We start from the raw sequence: 19,897 nt of genomic DNA, 5'->3' as shown, positions 1-19,897 counted from the left end.
TACAATACTTACAATGTATATACATAAAAAGGTGAAGTATCAATGATTTGACAACCGGAATTTTCCATCGGATATGTTCATGATAAACCACATCTGCAACATATGTGGTCATATTAAACAGAACCGTTGACAGATGAGTATTAACATTGTTAAATATACAAATAACTTTAATACGAACATATATGTATGTGATGCTTTGGGTTTTTTTTTTTTTTTGTAAATAGTTTTGTTGCAAATTATTCTTTTATTTTTCTCAATGGATTGTTTCATCTTTTACATGTCTGGGAATTTTATAGCCATACGGTATGTGTTATTATCATTGTTTAAGGCCATACGGTTCCTCATAATTGTATAATCAGTACACAGACCGTATCATCTTTTCTATAATGTGTACTTTATCGCTTACAAACCCTTATATAATCTGTTTTGAACTTTATTGTTCAATTTTTAGTTAAAAGATATAAAAAGTAAAAACAAACTGGAATATTCAGCATTGAGTGATCTTGATAAAAAGTAATTCATCAAAGCGTTTACACGAGTAACAGTGTTGTTTCCATTTTTAATAGTAGTATCAGTTCTCAAAGGTCTCATTGGTCAGTTGTTTGGTACTGGTATAATTTGTAGCAAACCTTTCTAAGATTGTTCATCTATAAGTTGATAAATCACAAAGAAACTTCGGTTTTAACTTCGAAATGTTATTCCTACCCAATATCGATTTGTATATATATCGTGCTTTCAATCATGAAGCTTTGCTGATGAAAGTATATCAAGAAAAGCGAGTCGAACGCATTCATTTTATGCTCAATTGTTTTCGTTTTTTTATACAAACTAGAACATGTAAACAATGGAATGTATTGTCATACACAGCTAGTGTAAAGTTTACAATTGAAACTCTTATCTGTAGTCAGTTATCACATCATTGTATTAATGTTGTTTACATCTTTAAATGGAACTTCTATACACGTATCAAGTTAATACATAAACGATGAAAAGATATTTACTCACCAATGAAGGTCTGTGCAGGCAGAAATTTATTATTGAAATATTTTACATATAAGTGTACAGTTCTTAAACGCAATGACAATGATAATACAATATCCAGATTATTCACATTTATACTAAGATTGAGTAAACCATTGAAAGAAAGATACATCATCAAAATATAAAAAAAAAATCCTTCTTCTACATTTCTTAAAATTAGGATTCTGCAATTATAATAATATGAACCAAAATACAAATGAAGTGAAAATGAAGCATAAAATATTTGTTAAAGATGCTAGACCACACAGTTAAAAAGATTTATCAAGCTTTTTGTTAGAATGCAAAAAAAAAAAATATGTTGAAGAATATAAGCGTACTAATAGTATAGAGTACTTTCAAGCATGTTTTTCCGGATAAATTTTATATAGTAAGATGTATTCTCGTTTTTTGTAAATATAGATAACTTAAGTGCAGTTCAGTAAATACATTAGCTTACTGCGTATATTTCCCTATTGTGGGTCTTTTTTTATCGAGTATTGTTACCATAGCGGACAGAATATGCGTACATGAATTATGCGTCACTTTTTTAATTAAGCACCTTTTAATTTTAAGTGCGTATGATTCCTTCATTTCTTCATTGTTTTTTGTGTAAATTAACCACTGGTTTTCTTTTCCGTTGTAATAAGTTATTACAGTAGAGATGATTAATACAATTTTGGTTTACCCATACGCGTATCCTTTATAAATCAGGTATTAAACAGTAACAAAAGAAACTTCATATATCAATTAGTATCAACATAAAAGCGAAAGCAGCATCCAATACTAAACACAATCCAGAAACACATTCATACAGTAATAACTAAAACATGTAAAAGTAACAATCATCAAAATATCAATGCAATTATTAACAAAATTTAATTTCTAAATGATAATGAAATTAAAGAACCTTGAATAAATGCATATGTTGTTTAAAAAAACTTGTTTTGCATTGTACACGTAGTCATCTATTTTCTTTTAGTTTAAAATATAATTCCTCTAAAATCTAAATATGTTAACGGTATGATCAAATTGAAGCAACAATACTGTACTCGCCTTCTTTAAACAAATCTACGTAATTAACATTAATACCTTTTGCACTTACATGACAGATCCCACTTGTAGAACAAGATCTGCTTACTATCCCGAAGTTTCTGAAGTCATCCTACGATGAGATTCGTGCTGCCTAGTAATATGTGTTGTATTTTGTATTTTGTATTTTATTGTTTGTCTTTTGATCCATTTTACTAATGTGATGTCGGTTTATTGTCAACTGATAAGATTAAATATCACTTGCTTTCTTTCGACTCTCTTTTAAAATGATTATAAAACAAAACAATGAGATATTTAAGTTTAAAATAATATTTCCTAAGTTAGAATTCGCCTTTTCAGAATCAAATGCATTCTGGGTAATATTTTCAAAAGTGTACACCAAAACGTCGTGATTGGTTAAAAACGTCCTAAACAATGGAACTTCAAACAATGACATAACGTTATTTTAATTTTGGAGTACGAACAATGAAATTACCCATAGTTCTTTAGATTCTGAAACGGCCAATTAGGTTTATACCTACCCATTTCATCATACAAAAGAACACCTTGAGTTAGTGCTGTATCTGCGTGTATAACATAAGCTGTTGCTGCTTGTGACGATGCTACCTTTAGTAGCTGGGTACCATTGGTACAGTAGATGTTGCTATCATATACATATATGCCTATGCTTGTTCGATTTTTATTCGTACTAAACACGTCAATGATATTGGTTCCATTTAAAGATGACGATTTTAGTTCGCCTTTGTCATGTATCATATAGTAAAGTCGCCATCCATTGGTATCTGATATGAAAATTATGTCTACACTAAAGATGCATTCATCATTGTTTTGATACTACATGAGCCATTTAAGATCAAAGTCTTTGTGTTTTAAAATTTGTTCTAACTTAATATTGTATATAAGCATTTCTTGACTAAAGGATAACATATTGCACTAAATAAGGAAAGTGAAATACCAAAGGAGGAACATTACATTACATCAATTGACACTTACACTCAATTAAAACCGCTACATTGGGGCTTATCGCAAAGAACAGTACCATACACTGTTTTTCGCATTTATTTAGTCAATGTGAACATGTTAAGTAATTCATGAATTCATTGTTATATATTAAAAAATACAAACGTAGTGTAACATAATTAGTGTTTAAAAGATATTAAATAATATTTCTCAATCATACATAGCTGACTAAATCATATACATTGACAGTAAGAAGACAAATGAAAGAGCCAAATCTGTTTTTTTTTTTTAAATTACTTGTTGAGTATATGTGTAAACTCAAAACAATGTCGATCAGTTACGTACGTCAAATTTGTTGAATCATAAAGGATATTCTATTCGGTCCGTGTATATCTACGTCCATTCGTTTTTCGTTTTGAAATATCATAAACAAAAATCAAAAAACGAAAGTGTTTTCATTTTTCGTTTTTGATTTCTTAAACACCAAAATGAAAAACAAAAGTGTTTTCGTTTTTCATTATTGATTTCACAAAACAAAAAACAAACAAAAGTATTTTCATTTTTCATTTTTCATTTCACAAAACAAAAAACGAAAAACAAAAGTATTTTCATTTTTCATTTTTGATTTCACAAAAACAAAAAACGAAAAACGAAAGTGTATTCAATTTATCTTTCCACACACTGTTTAATTGTCTTTCAAAAAATGACAATGTTGTCATGTGTCATTCATTTAAAGGTCGTTAAAGTATACATGCACAGCGGTTGTCAGATCAATACTACTTTAATCGAAGATAATGTCGACGGATGCAAAAGTCTTTAGCAATCGGAACAATATGGGTGTGTGATCTTTATTACTTTTAAGTTTAGAAAGGTCGATCTGCCAGTATTTTACGAACTACGAGGACGATAATGTATTTTGCTTGATCATATTTTTTTAAATTTCCGCAATTTCACAATTCAAACTGGGATATAAAAGCTTTCAATTGGTTTGCCATTAGGAGCCTATAAGGTTTTGGTGTTGCTTATATGTGAAGACCATAAGGTGACATTAACTAGAGGCTGTTGATGGGGGATTATGGAATTGAGAATAGTGGACAAAAAATATAAATAACAGAGAAAATGGACCAAGAAATAAATAAAATAGCTAGAATAATGGTGTTAAAATGTAATCATAAGAGAATAATTGTCAAAAAGTATAAAGAATGGAGAAATATGGTCTAAAATATCAAAAATACAGAAATTAAGAACTCCGAATCCAGACCATCATACTAGTTGCCTTAATGAACATTAGTTTGTCTCTGGGAGATTGTTATTGGTTATCATACGGTTTCTCTTTATTTCTATGTCTATTAATTAAGAAGCGTGCTTTCATTATTTGCCAACATTTTACATATCTCATTATAAAAAAAAAAAAATTATTTTGCAAACTACCATAGATTTCCGGTAATTGTTCTGCATAGACCACACCACATTGGAGTCCCTGTAATTTTTTTTTTCAAGTGGACCTCAGTTACCCACCCTTCCCCATCATTACATAAAAGTTAATAAACAAATGTCTACGGAAATACTTCTGTCCGCACAATGTGTATCGGGGAGCTGGGTAGCTGATGTTTGCTGGAGAAAAAAAATCAAGGTTGCTGTTTAGCTTATTTTTTTTCAAAGATAGGTCCACAGTTGGGGTCGAACACCCAACCCCACCCTTACCGAAAATGTAATAAAAATTGTTCATACTAGGCGCAAAGGGAAGCTGGGTAGCTGGGGTCCTAGAGTTGAGGTCGTATACCCTACCCAACCCTTACCCGACAGTTAATAAAAAAATTCTGCAGCAATACTTTTATCTGCACTAGGTGAGATCGTAAGCTAGAGATCTAGGGCCTACTTGATCAAAATTACAAGTAAATTTATAGCACGGATAAAAAAATTTTAAGCTAATAAATAATTTACTTGCCCACCATACTTTGAATACAAACAATAAACCTTTTGTCCAGTCATATTTAAGCGAAATCCACTAGTTCAGATGTAGAATGTTTTATAAAACAGTTTTGTGTGGCAAAAAAAAGTTAAAGCACCAGTGCAACTTTCTTTTCTTTTAATGCAGAATTATTATTACTTTTCATGAAATATTTGACAGGATGCCGATAATAAGGAAAGCTATTTCACCCAATAGTGCAATTTTGCCATCATTAAAAAAAAATCATAATTATTTACGATTCTATAAACACTCAAAGTGTTGACTATTTAAAATGTAAAGCGGGCAGTACGCTGTGTAATATATCGAAAGCGATTGATTTTGCCTTTATATAACTAATAATTACATAAGATGTATGTTTCATTATAATTCGTTATTCTGATTGGCTAACTGCACATCTCATGTTATTCCTTACGCAATTACATTACACAATGAAATTCATCATTCATGATGACACGAGGTTCAACACTAAAGTGCAAAGGTGAATTTAATAAAAAAATTGATAAAAATCGTGTTTTCATGATCCTAGCTAAAAAAAGTAACTATAAATATTGAATGCTTCTTTTTGTAACTTCATAGGGTTGTAAAAGCGTTGACCGTGCGCACATTTTCAGAATGAAGCACCACAATGTATTTTGGTCAACGCCTTACACCTCAATGAAGCCACGGTAAGAAAACAAAGCATTCAATTCTTAAATGAACCAGAAATGAAATTTAAAAATTCATTGAATAGTGTCTTTGACTGCTTAATTATATATTTAAAACTGATGATATAGTGGTTATATATTAATAAAAAGATTTGAAGTACGTTTGAGTCTTATGCAATATTTGTGTTTATGTATTTGAAAACTGGCTGCTTGAGCCTGGTCTCACAAACTCCGCATTTTAATTACAACCGATTACATTGAGTGTGTAGACAAAGGTAAAATCTTTGGATCGCTTGTTTGTTAGCTGAACTACGAAGTAACTAGGTAAGTTATACCACCCTCCTGTAGAAGGAGCCTAGTCCTACAGACAGATTGATTAGTCTGGTCTTAAAGGAGGGTAGTTTACCTAACCTAATAATACAAGCAAGCTAACCAAGGATATTATATCTTTGCCTACACACTCAATGCAATCGGCTGTAACTTCTTTACATTACAGGTTGCAACACATTGCCAAATCATTGGGTTCCAATAAACGTTTGGAAAATACGGTCAATGTGCTTTACCATAGGGTTTTATGCAGAACAATTACCGGAAATCTATTATGGAAACTTTCAAAAACAATATCAAAATCGAAATCTAACTGAACAATGAAGTTACTCACATTAAAAAAGGTTGAGACATTGAAGGCCAAATTTTTTTTTATTCTTGCGTGTTTTATTATAATCAGACGGTAATTTTAGAGTTTACAAAGAAATTTAATATTAAGACAAAAATCAATGTAGAGTTTCATTGGTGAAATTAACACTACATTACAAATAAAGGATTCTCAAATGATCATGACTTTTGCTTGTATTTAAATGATCCATCCATCAATCAATCAATCGATTGATCAATCAATAAAATTGAGAATGGAAATAAAAAATGTGTCAAAGAAACAACGGCCTAACCAAAGAGCACAGCCGAAGGCCACCGATGAGTCTTCAACACAACGAGAAAATTCCGCAACCAGAGGCGTGCTTCAGCTGGTCTCTAAATAAAAATATGTACTGAAACGTCGCACGATACTGGTGTCACCTAACGTTACACACTCAAAGACGTAAGCCAAAATAAAAAACGTTGGAATGCATCTTGTATAGATGGCTTTTTACAATAAATTTTAAAGGATTGATTTTTTTTACCTAAGAAAGGATTAATTGTTTTTAGATAAAAGATGTTAAGCTTTAGTTTTATTCACAAATTAAAATAAAAACTAACTTGAATTGAAACCATTTGTTTTATATACATTTTAATTATAAAGGCAATCGAATACTTTTTTTATGGATAAACTATGCACTGCAATGCACTCATCTTTGCACTCCAGAATGTCAAGGCGAAAGGACTATGGTATGTCTAGCATGTCAGTTCTGCACAAATATATGCAAGGGAATTAGCGGGAACAATTATTATTGCTGTTTTTTTTTTTCTATTAATTTGTATTATAGCGGATCCGACTATTAAAGTCCGGAAAACACTTCAGTTCCGCGAGAAAATCTCTCCGGCCAACCCCTTAACTATGAATCGATAGAGCTTCAACATAAAACATTAATTTTAAAGTTTTCTTATTAAGTAACAAAATAAAATAGCCGTATTCCAAATCGTCTGTGAAAACAGCAATAATGACAAATAGACGGAACGTTAGAAGTATATTTTATTAAATAACGTCAAAATCGTATGTGGGGACATTGTATCGGACATTTTAGTTTTATCTGATATCTCGTATAAGTAGATTTCATTTATGGGAATTTAATATCAAAACAGAGATAATTTTTTGTACTTTTATCCATTATAATTTTTTTTTGTGTAGTGAATGGCATTGTATTAAATAAACATCATGAAAAAAACAGAAAACTACGTTTAATTTGGTTTGAAGGGGACAAAATGTCGGACATTGCTATTCAACTCGAATAATAAGAATTTATTTTTAAAATTCCTGATTGTTACATGACGCGAAAGTGTGATCTATGTACAAAACACTAGTATAAGAATTATTAACTTTCGACATGGAAATTGCTCTGGAATTCCCTTTTTTTGGGACAATTTAACAAAAATTACGGCAACCTTTCGTGCATGGAACACATAGTTTGTATCATATTGATCCCTTTTTTTTATATTTCCGTCTTTTCGAGAGAAAAAAATCGACATTACGTCATCGCCCAATTATGAATTGCTTGTTCTAGACAAACTTTTATATCGTTTGGTAATAAAATTTATATGTTTTTTACTGTATTCAGAATTTCACAAAACTAAAAGTGTAACGCGGGACAAGGAAATCATATTGCAAAATAAATGTTTTATTGAGTTTTAATTAATGAAAATGGTCTGTTTCATAAACAAAATTGCAATAATCTGAAAGAAGAGTTTAAAAGCTTTAAAATGATATACAACACTTTATAATATCAAAATTTATGTTTAAAAATTAATAAGATGAATGTGTCTTGTACGTGATTTTACCAAAGTAACACAAGTAGCGTGCGACGTTTCACTACTTTAGTGAAAATGGACGTCACACTTAACTTAGATAAAAAAAAAAACATAAACAAAATAACAAAGATCAGAGTCTCCTGTCTTGGGACAGGCGCAAAAATACGGCGGGGCTAAACATGCTTTGTGAGATCTCAACCCTCCCGAAATACAACTATATCTAGGTCATGTAGAATAAACATACACACAACAATATGCACAGAAAGACTCAATTTAAAAGAAATCCGAGTCCGATGACAAAATGGTAAACAAAAGAAACTACACAAAATGAATATGATTCCTAAATCAACAAAGAACTACTAGCAGTAACTGACATGCCAGCTCCAGACCACAATTAAACATATCGAAAGAATACATAGATATAACAAGATGTGGTATGAGTGCCAATGAGACAACTCTCCATCCAAGTCACAGTGTGTAGAAGGAAATATTATAAGTTAAAGTACCCTCTTCAACACGAATCCCTGTCTCACACCGAATAGCAAGTTATAAGGATCCCTCAAAATGACTAGTGTAGAACCATTCAAACGGGAAAACCAAAGGTCTAAACTATATATATAACTAGAGGCTCTAAAGAGCCTGTGTCGCTCACCTTGGTCTATGTGTTTTGGTGATGGTGATGTGTTCGTATATCTTACTTTACTAAACATCTTTGATACTTACAATTATCTCTATCTACAATGAACTTAGCCTAGTAGTTTCAGTGGAAAATATTTTGTAAAAATGTACAAATTTATGAAAATTGTTAAAAATTGACTATAAAGGGCAATAACTCCTTAAGGGGTCAATTGACCATTTTGGTCTTGTTGACTTATGTGTAAGTCTTACTTTGCTGTACATTATTGTTGTTTACATTTTATCTCTATCTATAATAATATTCAAGATAATAACCAAAAGCTGCAAAATTTTCTGTAAATTACCGATTAAGGGGCAGCAACCTAACAACAGGTTGTCTGATTCATCTGAAAATTTCAGGGCGGATAGATAATGACCTAATAAACAATTTTACCCCATGTCAGATTTGCTCTCGATGCTTTGGTTTCTGAGATATAAGCCAAAATCTACATTTAACTCCATTGTTCTATTTTTATCCATGGCGACCATCTTGGTGAGTTGGCCAGGTCAACGGACACATTTCTTATACTAGATACCCTAATGATGATGGTGGCCAAGTTTGGTTGAATTTGGATCAGTAGTTTCAGAGGAGAAGATTTTTGTAAAAGTTACGACGACGGACGACGGACGCCAAGGTATGAGAAAAGCTCACTTGACCCTTCGGGCCAGGTGAGCTAAAAAACGAGAACGAGAACGACATCAAGAAACGACAACTACTGTTTTTTGTTTGATTTTTCTATTACTAGACCAAATATTTCATGATTTTTTATTATCTAGGACTGTATTTTTGATTGATAATTGATTACCAGGTTTAATAAAACATATGTGTGTCTATAGCAAACATATTAACTTTGGCTTGAAAGACGTCTATTTAATTGTTTTCGATTCGCTCTGCTCGGAAAAATTGACAAGAATAAAATCCTAAGATTGAACGCGTTCGTTCAACAATCTTATTTAACATGTTAAAATTAATATATAATATATTAATTTTCTCATACACATAAGTATTACGAAATCAGATATATAACTTTTAATTAGATAAGTTCGTCTAATTTACAAATGTAGTATTATCTCTAGTAAATTTACTGACTTCTTTGACAAAGAATTTGAATAAGAATGTGTCCATACCACATTAATGCCCTACTCGCACTATCATATTTCCATGTCTAGTGGACCGTGGAATTGAGGGTCAGAACTCTATATTTGGCATTAAAATTAAAAAGATTATATGATATAGAATATGTGTACTGAGTTTCAAAAAATATATATCTGTACAATAACTTCACTTTCAGGTATAGAGATGTGATGTTTTTCTGAGACAAGTGCTTCTGACAATTCAAAAGAACTTGCAGTCATTCGATGTTCAGTACTTCAGTACTTTGATTGTTTAAAAACGAGGTAAAAATACCCAGCCACATTCGGTATGTGTTTTTGTTAGACCTTTTTTTTTTCTTCTGTTTTCTATCGATCTCATGCGTTAAGCCCCTTTTCACTGATTTGTATAGTTTGTTCTTATGCTGTGCTGTAACAAAACTGTCCCAGCTGTTTGCAAGCATGTTAATCGTAATTCATGTTGTTTTAAAATAGGCCGTTATTTTTCTCAATAGAACTGTTTCATATTTTTCAATTCATGGACTATTGAAGGCGACAATACCGTATGTTTTTTTTCTCATTGTTGAAGATTATATGGTTGCCTATATATAATTGCTTACATCCACTACATTTGAACTTTGTGGGATAGTTGACTCATTTGCATTAATACCAAATCTCCTTATTAAAAGTTGAGGGGTGTGTGTATTTCTTTGAAAAATTTCAATGTTTTTCTCCCAGGTCGGTCACCCAGTTTGAATGGAATATTTTGACATTTTGCTGTGCTCTAGGATTTGAGTTAAGAGCCAACCAAAGCTCACGGCCTGTTGGTGGGTAGTTTATGACTATATGGTAAGCTCTGGATGTCTTTTTGAGTATTGCATACGGTGATTTGGTGATGTCTTCATGCCATGCATTGTCCCATTACTTTATATAGACAGCTTATCAGTCAACCTAATCTATCAAAGTAGCTCTCCTCGCCTTTTGGATAGTCAGACGAAAAACAAGATATAAACTGGCTTAGCTTGGTATATACATGTTTATTTAATATACTCATATAAATATAAAAAAGAAGATGTGGTATGATTGTCAATGAGACAACTCTCCACAAGAGACCAAAATAACACAGAAAATTATCAACTATAGGTCATCATACGGCCTTCAACAATGAGCAAAGCCCATACCGCATAGTCAGTTATAAAAGGCCCCGAAATGACAATGTAAAACAATTCAAACAAGAAAACTAACGGCCTAATTAATGCACAAAAATTGAACGAAAAACAAACATGTAACACATAAACAAACGACAACCACTGAATTACAGGCTCCTGACTTGGGACAGGCACACACATTTTGAATGTGGCGGGGTTAAACATGTTAGCGGGATCCCAAATTCAAGTCAAATTGATATTTTAAAACAACCTAAAAGTAAAAAAGTGTAAAAAAAAATATTTTAATTAATGTTGAAAATATTATTGTGGGTGTGAGTGGAAAACTACTTAAAAATGTAGAAGTATTCAAAAGTAGCTCTCGCGTTTTTGTTCTGCGGCTACGTTAACGGAACACCAATCAAGTAATCGATCTTCATGACTATGGCTTCAATATTCAATGGTATAAAATATCATGGTCTGCTTGTCGTAGAATCAAAAAGACTGCAATGCAAGTTTGAATAGATCTACGAAGACTAAAGAACGTTCATGTGTGGTTGGGTAATCGTACATGCCCACGACACCGATGTCCAGATATTGTTCGGAAGATGTTTTGAGAAGTTACGATGCTACCGGACATGTAAAATTAAACTGTTACCGTATATTACAGAACACAAAACTGGCTATCTTTGCTGTAATTACAAGTTAAAAACCGGACATGGTTTACATTAAAGCTAAAAATCCCAATCCCACGGCATCAAATAATTAAAAAAAAACCATATGACCTTTAACATTGGAGGGCTTAACTAGCATTGAGCCGTGTCTAGTCCTAAATAGAAAATAAAAAGATGTGGAGTAAATGTACACGGGACAAAATCGCACACAATATATATACAAAAAAATTATTAATGAACAGGGCTTTTATTCCTGTTCTTCATCTTGAAAGGAGCTGGAGGGTCTTCAACGATGAACTAGACCATTGATCCTCATTATACAAAAGTATCATAGGTTAGTGCATTGGACTACAAAAACATAAGTTCCTGGTTCGATCCACGTTTCGGGGGAGAAAATTTCCCATCCACTATTAATAAATATGTTTAAACTAACAATAGCCACACACACTTGACTTTGTGGATTACATTATGTTTTTCTTCGTGTCTTTTGATATTGTTCATACATGTAAATACTAAAAGTCTTACACTGTATCTATATATTTTGCTCCGAGACCAGAACATAATAAAATAGATAAAGCAAAACTTGCGCTTTAGATTAAGAAAGGGTCTGAAAGATTTTGTATCATTTTATCCAGTTCTTCTGGGGTCCTTGGGCCTTTCCCTCGCCAACAATATATAGTTTGTTTTATTTGTAAAAGAGGCTAGTTACGCTTCTGTATTATCATCTTAGATTAACCTCTCCAACCTTAAAAGTAAAGATCACGCACCCTTATTGTTTAGATTGATAAATACTTTTGCATCTGTCGACATTATCTTCGATTAAAGTAGTATTGATCTGACAACCGCTGTGCACGTAAACTTTAACGACCTTTAAATGAATGACAAATGACAACATTGTCATTTTTTGAATGAAAATTAAACAGTGTGGGGAAAGATAAATTAAATACACTTTCGTTTTTTGTTTTTTGTATTTGTGAAATCAAAAATGAAAAATGTAAAACACTTTCATTTTTCGATTTTAGTTTTTGAGAAATCAAAATTGAAAAATGAAAATACTTTTGTTTTTCGTTTTTTGTTTTGTGAATTCAAAAACGAAAAACGAAAACACTTTCGTTTTTCATTTTGGTTTTTAAGAACTCAAAAACGAAAAATGAAAACACTTTCGTTTTTTTGTTTTTTGTTTTTGATATTTCAAAACGAAAAACGATTGGACGCAGATATACACGGACCCTATTCATTACCAATTATATTTCATATCATATTTATATTATAATCCTAGAGATAGCATACCTATACCCAAACCTGTTACTTCGACTGACTCTATAACTGTCTGATTTTCAGAACCATTTAATCTTGCTTTTCTAATCTTTCTTGTCGTTCCAAATGTACTGTAATACAGCCATCTATATTTAAAATTAACAACAAACACAGTTCAAATGGACAGAATGAGAAATGGTGCACATGTCTATGAATTTATATGGATATAGTGTACGTTAAAGATGTATCTTAAGGAGAACACTTAGTCCTTTATTGTCTTAATCAACATTATTTGATTTTGTATTTCATTATCCGTATTAAATTTACATTTTTTATACACCTGACGTATAGTTTGATACCAACACTTTTCGGAATTTTATAAATAACACCTCATCAATATGACATGCCATAGAAAACTTGCTTATTGTCAATACTGAATACTTTTTTGTGTGGATAAAATAAATGTAAGTGTTCCGTGAAACATTTTTTTCTACCTATTGTTAGCTCTTTTTTAATAATCAGAAACACACCTGTTTCGATGGTCTAGTGTTATAGCATATAGTCCGTCTTCTTTCAGTATACATGCTTTATTAAGCCTATTAAAATTGCATCTGCAAATCTTTCCTGTGTATCGTTCTGTCCAATATACATGTTCGTATACTGGATCAATCACTAGTGATATTGGTTGCTCTGCAGATATCACATCTTCTTCTTTGTAAGATTTGTTGGATGGATAACGGAATCTGCGAAGATAATTTCAGACGATTTATAATTTTACATTCTACGAAGTGTTTTACTGTGAGTAATACTAGACTTCAAACTTGAACATGTACCTTTTCACCAGACTGCGCGAGAACGAAAACAAAACGTACATGTACTCCAAATTACCATACCATCAAAATCAGGTTTTCTATTAATTCTATCAACATTATATGAATTAGTACTCATATAGTTTAATATGTTCAAATAAAATTACTGGTATAACTGGTTGCTTATCGATTTGATTTGATCAACACGAAACTGTTCCTGTTAAAATTTAAATAAAACAACGAAATACAATAGTATCAATATATGAAGTCACATTTAATTGTATACTTGACGCTTATATACGTGTGTATTGATTAACAGGGTAAGCCACGTGATGTCGTTAAAAACAATTACGGCATTAGTCATTTGAGGTGCAATAAAGCTTTATATCAATAAGCGACTACTATGATCATGAGAAGACGCAACATTTTAATATATTAATGACATTGGCTTTTTGAAAAGCCGATACGAATTTTGAAGTTTAAACCATAAACATCGAAGTAAATTGATACCTAGGCATATTAATTTGAAATTGAAAACGTATAGTACGGTTTTGGCATAACAAATCTGTCTCTATCGGTCTATGTAGTACAGATATTCGTTGATATAATTTTATTAACTATATATATAGGGTCTGAACCGTAATAGTATTCCAAACTACGATGGTCACGCTAATGAACGATAGTTTGACGCTGAAATGCGATGGTTGCATTGTGACGCTATCTTGTTGATAGCTATATCGGAGTGGGAGTGTGGTTACGCTGCATTGCGATGGAGCACATAAATCATATTTTCAATGATTTGCATGCTCATAATTAAGCCCTGAATTGACAATAATAATAATAGAAATACTACAAGTGATAGAAATGATAGAATAAAATTATTATTATGGTGATAGTAATAATAATGATAATGGTGATAATTATAATGTAGTATATAAAATAATAGAAAGATGATAATAAGAAGGAAAACAGTTCTATAATTTAAAAATATATAGAATATACTCTAAGTATCTACCTTGATATGACGTTTAAATCATGTCTTGGAAAATAAATATATCCATTTTTATAATCACAATCTAAAGAAAATATATTACTCCTTAAATTTTGCAAGAGAACTGATACGTTCCCTGAACGCAGGTCAATTTCCTTAATTGTATTTTTAGTCGAATATATCAGCTTATTTTGAAGACCTAGAAAGTAAAAATATGCATACATTATTAAACATGTCATATAGTTTGTCTCATTTGATACATAACAGCAACATACGTTTCGTTCTTACTGCATCTAACACATTCATGACGTTATAACTCTTTATTTATCCAACATATGTATAGATAATAGCTGATTTATAGTTTTATTTAAAAAAAAATAAGATATGGCACGATTGACTGTGAGTCCACATGACACAGAAAACAACAACCATAGATCATCGTTTTACCTTCAACAACGAGCAAAACCCATACCGCATAGTCAGCTAAAAATAAGGACGGAATTAACAAATATAAATCAATTCAAACGAAAAATAACGGCAATTATTGTCCAAACAACTAACGAAAAACAAATATGTAACCCACCAATATACGACAACCACTACATGCACTAAATTGCAGCTTTATGAACTCTTTTAATGTAAAAATACCCAAATTAAAAGTATTTACTAAAAACTGTTTGCATGGCCCTTTTACGAATGTTTCCCATTTAAAACGCATCGTATGTCACATGTGTTGTAATGAGACTTTTTTTTTTACAATACATGTGTATTGAATATTAAGTGATAGTGGCCTTTTATTCTTTGAAATTATTTGTAATGTACCACATGTATTCGGCATCGTTAATTTAATAATATAACTATCATCACGTTCCGTTTGATTATATAACATAAAGTTACGCAACAGCTATAATTGTTGGTTGCATGAGACAATGGTTGTTCTTGTTGATATATATAACACACTTCAAAAGACTCTACACGTTATCCAGTAATCGATAAGGATAGCCACCATTCCAAATATGTTTCCTTACATGATTTAATAGAATCGGAAAGTGTTTTCTTTTTCTCCTGATGTATTCTTATGCAATTTTGAGTCGATATATTTTTGTCATTTCCCTCACAACGATTGTGATTTTCACATCGTTTTTACATTTTATTTTTTAATTCACTAGTAATGAACACATACCAAATTCTTACCTTGACAAATCAAGCATACAAAAACAACTAATTCAGACAGGCATTCCATGTTGATGCTATGTACAAAGCATAGAAACAAATTAGTCTTACTAGGTAAAAGTGATCATCTGAAAGGAATTGTGCACTTCTGAAACAAAGAATTTGCACGAATCAACGGTTTTGACAGCTTAAGACGTGCAGGGCTATACTCTACGTTGTAAAGATTTTTTTTCTCTGTCGTGTAACACATGCAAAAAAATAGTTCATAAACACATTTTTTATTAGAACATAGCAAATACACTTCCGTACTGACATGATATTTCAGTGAAAGGTCATATATATTACAGTGAATTTGTATAATCAGGGATTATGTAAAATCTCTGATTTTTCAGGGAATATGTAGAATCACAAAAATCATTAGTAATTATATATAATTCCTGAAAATGACCAGTGATTTTACATAATCACTGAACATTTTAAAGATTATTCTACAAATTTCTTAATATGATTTCAGGGATTGTCAATAATTTAAGGATCCTTTGTTTGATAAAAAAATATAGACAAATTATCACTTTTTCTCTTTCATATTCCTTGCCAGTTGAACTAATAATGCGTTTAAACACAGATACTGATCTTTAAGGTATAACCAACCCAGGGTTTCCAGATAAAGTTGAAGACTTCAAAATTAATAATATAAACATTTCCATTATAGCAATTACTTTACATTGTTTGTTTATTAAAAGCCATCGTCAAATAGATATTCAAATCCACAGAGCGTGTTATTTGTGGAATATGTAAAACAAATTATGAAGAAGAGTATGGACCATCTGTATTGTGGGCTGTTTTTTGTGTTTGTTTGTTGTTGTTGATCAAATGAACAAGAAAGTCAAACTGAGAGAACTCACTCATCTTAATGTATAGAAAAAAACTATAGCAGAACTAAAGATGACAAATAGAAAAAATTCTAAGAGAAAGCTGGCATTTGGTGTGATATTCTCATTGTAAGGTAAAAAAGGGAAGGGAAACCCTAAAGAAACTTAAGGGCATTTATTCACAAAATAGTCTGAAAAGGGATATCGCCTGGCCACAAAACATGGTGTCTTGCTAGAACCAATTCGAGGTTGCTAATCCCTTTTTTTTGGGGGGGGGGGGGGGGGGGTTACATTCAGATGTTTTACTGAACACTTATTTGTCTATGGCATGTCGTCAAACCTGATTCGATATGTGAAGGAAAAGGTTTTTTTAAGTGTGAATATTGTGATGAAAACAGATGTGAAGAATATTATTTTAATATAATGTGTTAAAATTTTAATTTATTGTGCTTGACATTCTAAACTAGAGACTCTTAAGAGCCTGTGTCGCTCGCCTTGGTCTATGTGCATATTTAAAACAATGGACACAGATGGATTCATGACAAAAATGTGTTTTGGTGATGGTGATGTGTTTGAAGATCTTACTTTACTGTAAATTCTTGCTACTTACAATTATCTCTATCTATAATGAACTTGTAAAAATTGTTAAAAATTGACTATAAAGGGCAAAACCTCCTTAAGAGGTAAACTGACCATTTTATTCATGTTGACTTACAAAATGTATTTGTAGATCTTACTTTGCTGAACTTTATTGCTGTTTACAGTTTATCTCTATCTATAATAATATTCAAGATAATAACCGAAATCGGCAGAATTTCCTTAACAATTACCAATTCAGATGCAGCAACCCAACAACCAGTTGTCCGATTTAACTCCAAATTTCATTGCAGATGGATTTTGACTTGATAAAAATGTATACCCTATCAGGGATGCACTTTATGCTTTGGTTTTAGAGTTATAAGTCAAAAACTACATTTTACCCTTAAATTCAATTTTTAGTCATGGTGGCCATCTTGGTTGATGGGCCGGGTCAACGCACACATTTTCAAACTAGATACCCCAATGGTGATTGTGGCCAAATTTGGTTAAATTTGGCCGAGTAGTTTCAGAGGAGAAGATTTTTGTAAAGGTTAACGACGACGAATGACGACAGACGCCGGACGCCAAGTGACGATAAGATGTGATTGATGATGATGTGTTAATATGATTTCATAGAATAAATTATTTGACTTTTATTCAGTTTCTTTCTAAATAAAACGATTTCTTCAAATCAGTCATTTTGTATAATCCCTGACATTTTTTCTAGTGATTATACATAATCCCTAAACATTTTAGTGATTATATATATAATCCCTAAACTAGCCAGTGATTATACAAAATCACTGTAACATATATAAATGATATATTTAAATTGACAGCATATCAAAGTATGGCATTGGTAATGATCATTTCCATTCCAGAGATTTGTATGTTTTTGATGGGAATACATTATTTGTCTTTATAGGTCATATTAAGAAAAAAATGATAAGAACGTTGTATTCATATTGTCTATCATTCAATGATATTTGAATTTATTTGTTTATATTTTGTTTTCTTTCTCTTTATTACAATACATTACGTTCACGTATGATTGTATAACGGGCAAATCATTTCAGGTCACAGATTTTGAATAGCTAATACCTACCGTAGTTTCAAGTAAGCATGTGTAAAATCTGTAACACTGATACAATGTGTGTTTTAAACTAAATGTTTCCCGTCAAGTTACTTGAAAATCAGAGATTAACCTCATTTCTTTCATAACTGTCTTTTGTATAAAATATATTTGTTGTTTTACATCCTTTGTCGTATAAAATAGGTTGATTTTTAAACTGACACGGACTCTTTTGTGTTAGTATTTAAACTTAAACATACACTTACTATATTCACGAATACATAAATGATATGAAGATCACAATTACAATGAGACGATAAAGTTTTAAAATTTCTATATCATTGGACACAACTACAAAAATGTTTGATCTCGGATTTAAGAAAAAGATTAAAATAAAATACTATGTAAATAGTATACTACAACCAAAGATCTTTCCGGTCAAAGAATGGCGGTTACAATTGTTGTAAATTGACTCTTAAGATCTATAATGAATTTATGCATTACTATAATAAACATTATTCAGTACAAAACATAAAAAAACGACAGCTATATGTATCAATGACTTACCAAGTTCATCAGCAAAACAGGTGAATGATTAAATTAAGCTTCCACAGGTACTCACAATTAGTTCACTAAAATCTTGTTTAACTAAAAAAAATTACCAGGTGATAATATCGAGGCGCTTCAGGGGATTTCCTTGTGTGTCGATCGGTATGTTAAAGCTTAAAAATAGGACTAAATTATATGGCTTTTTTGTTTGATAGTGTTATTGTTATAGTGCTGCTCAAATACAATTTATATAAAAATGAAACAACTACCAACATGATCATCTAGAGTTTAAAGGAAATGGTATTCTGTTTTTTATATTTTATTTAAACAAAACACAAACTGTATATAGATTCGATTGGATTAGTATTACTTAATTACGTGTATATTATTTCCTATCAAATCGATGGGTCCTCTATGGGGGAAAACAACCCTAAATATACCAAGTTTCAATGAAATTTGTTCCAAGGCATTAAATTATCAACGTTATCAAACCTATATTTACCCTTATTATAATGCCAAAAGCAGTCTTATACAATATTTAATTTATTAAGTAGTTGTCAAGTCTTGATACATAATGTGGATTTTCTACTAGTATACGATTTTATATCTGAAATAGTCTTAACAGATTTAGGTCAGACACAACAGTTCCGTTTGTTTATTTGCCCGAAATACCAGAAAATTCGTTCACTCATAGTTACTATCAAGTGATCTCTTAATGCCACCTTTATGCTTTTATGTTTATATTGCTATGCCACTCTTAAGTAGCCACATATTCACAACGAAACAGAAAAGCAGCAGTACACAAAACACAACATACAAAACCGAAGAATAAACAAAACGAACCTCAATAAAACCTGAAAGGAAACACAACATACAAAACCAAAGAATAAACAAAACGAACCT

At 31.3% G+C, this 19,897-nt stretch overlaps 1 protein-coding gene across 1 annotated transcript; it reads right to left on the bottom strand.

The window, feature by feature from the left end:
• Window positions 1-1,940: 1,940 nt before the first annotated feature.
• On the bottom strand, window positions 1,941-19,075 carry LOC139502752 (low-density lipoprotein receptor-related protein 8-like). Its single transcript, XM_071292332.1, has 6 exons — window positions 19,013-19,075; window positions 15,944-16,070; window positions 14,774-14,948; window positions 13,480-13,692; window positions 12,983-13,095; window positions 1,941-2,852 (listed from the first exon to the last, which is right to left on the bottom strand). Exons 2-6 carry the CDS (start codon window positions 15,990-15,992, stop codon window positions 2,542-2,544), a joined length of 861 nt encoding a protein of 286 aa, XP_071148433.1. The 5' UTR covers window positions 15,993-16,070; window positions 19,013-19,075; the 3' UTR covers window positions 1,941-2,541.
• Window positions 19,076-19,897: the final 822 nt, after the last annotated feature.

The sequence above is a fragment of the Mytilus edulis genome, chromosome 14 (assembly GCF_963676685.1).
Source record: "Mytilus edulis chromosome 14, xbMytEdul2.2, whole genome shotgun sequence".
Lineage (NCBI taxonomy): Eukaryota > Metazoa > Mollusca > Bivalvia > Mytilida > Mytilidae > Mytilus > Mytilus edulis.
This window is presented reverse-complemented; position numbering and strand designations above follow the sequence as displayed.

Excerpts from the sequence above, each read along its gene's own strand:
- LOC139502752 (XM_071292332.1), bottom strand. The coding sequence starts at position 15,992 with ATGGAATGCCTGTCTGAATTAGTTGTTTTTGTATGCTTGATTTGTCAA. Across the intron at positions 13,096-13,479 it reads ACACTAGACCATCGAAACAG|ATGGCTGTATTACAGTACAT; the intron begins GTGTGTTTCTGA and ends TTTTAAATATAG. Across the intron at positions 2,853-12,982 it reads AGTAACAGGTTTGGGTATAG|ATACCAATGGATGGCGACTT; the intron begins GTATGCTATCTC and ends TTTTCATATCAG.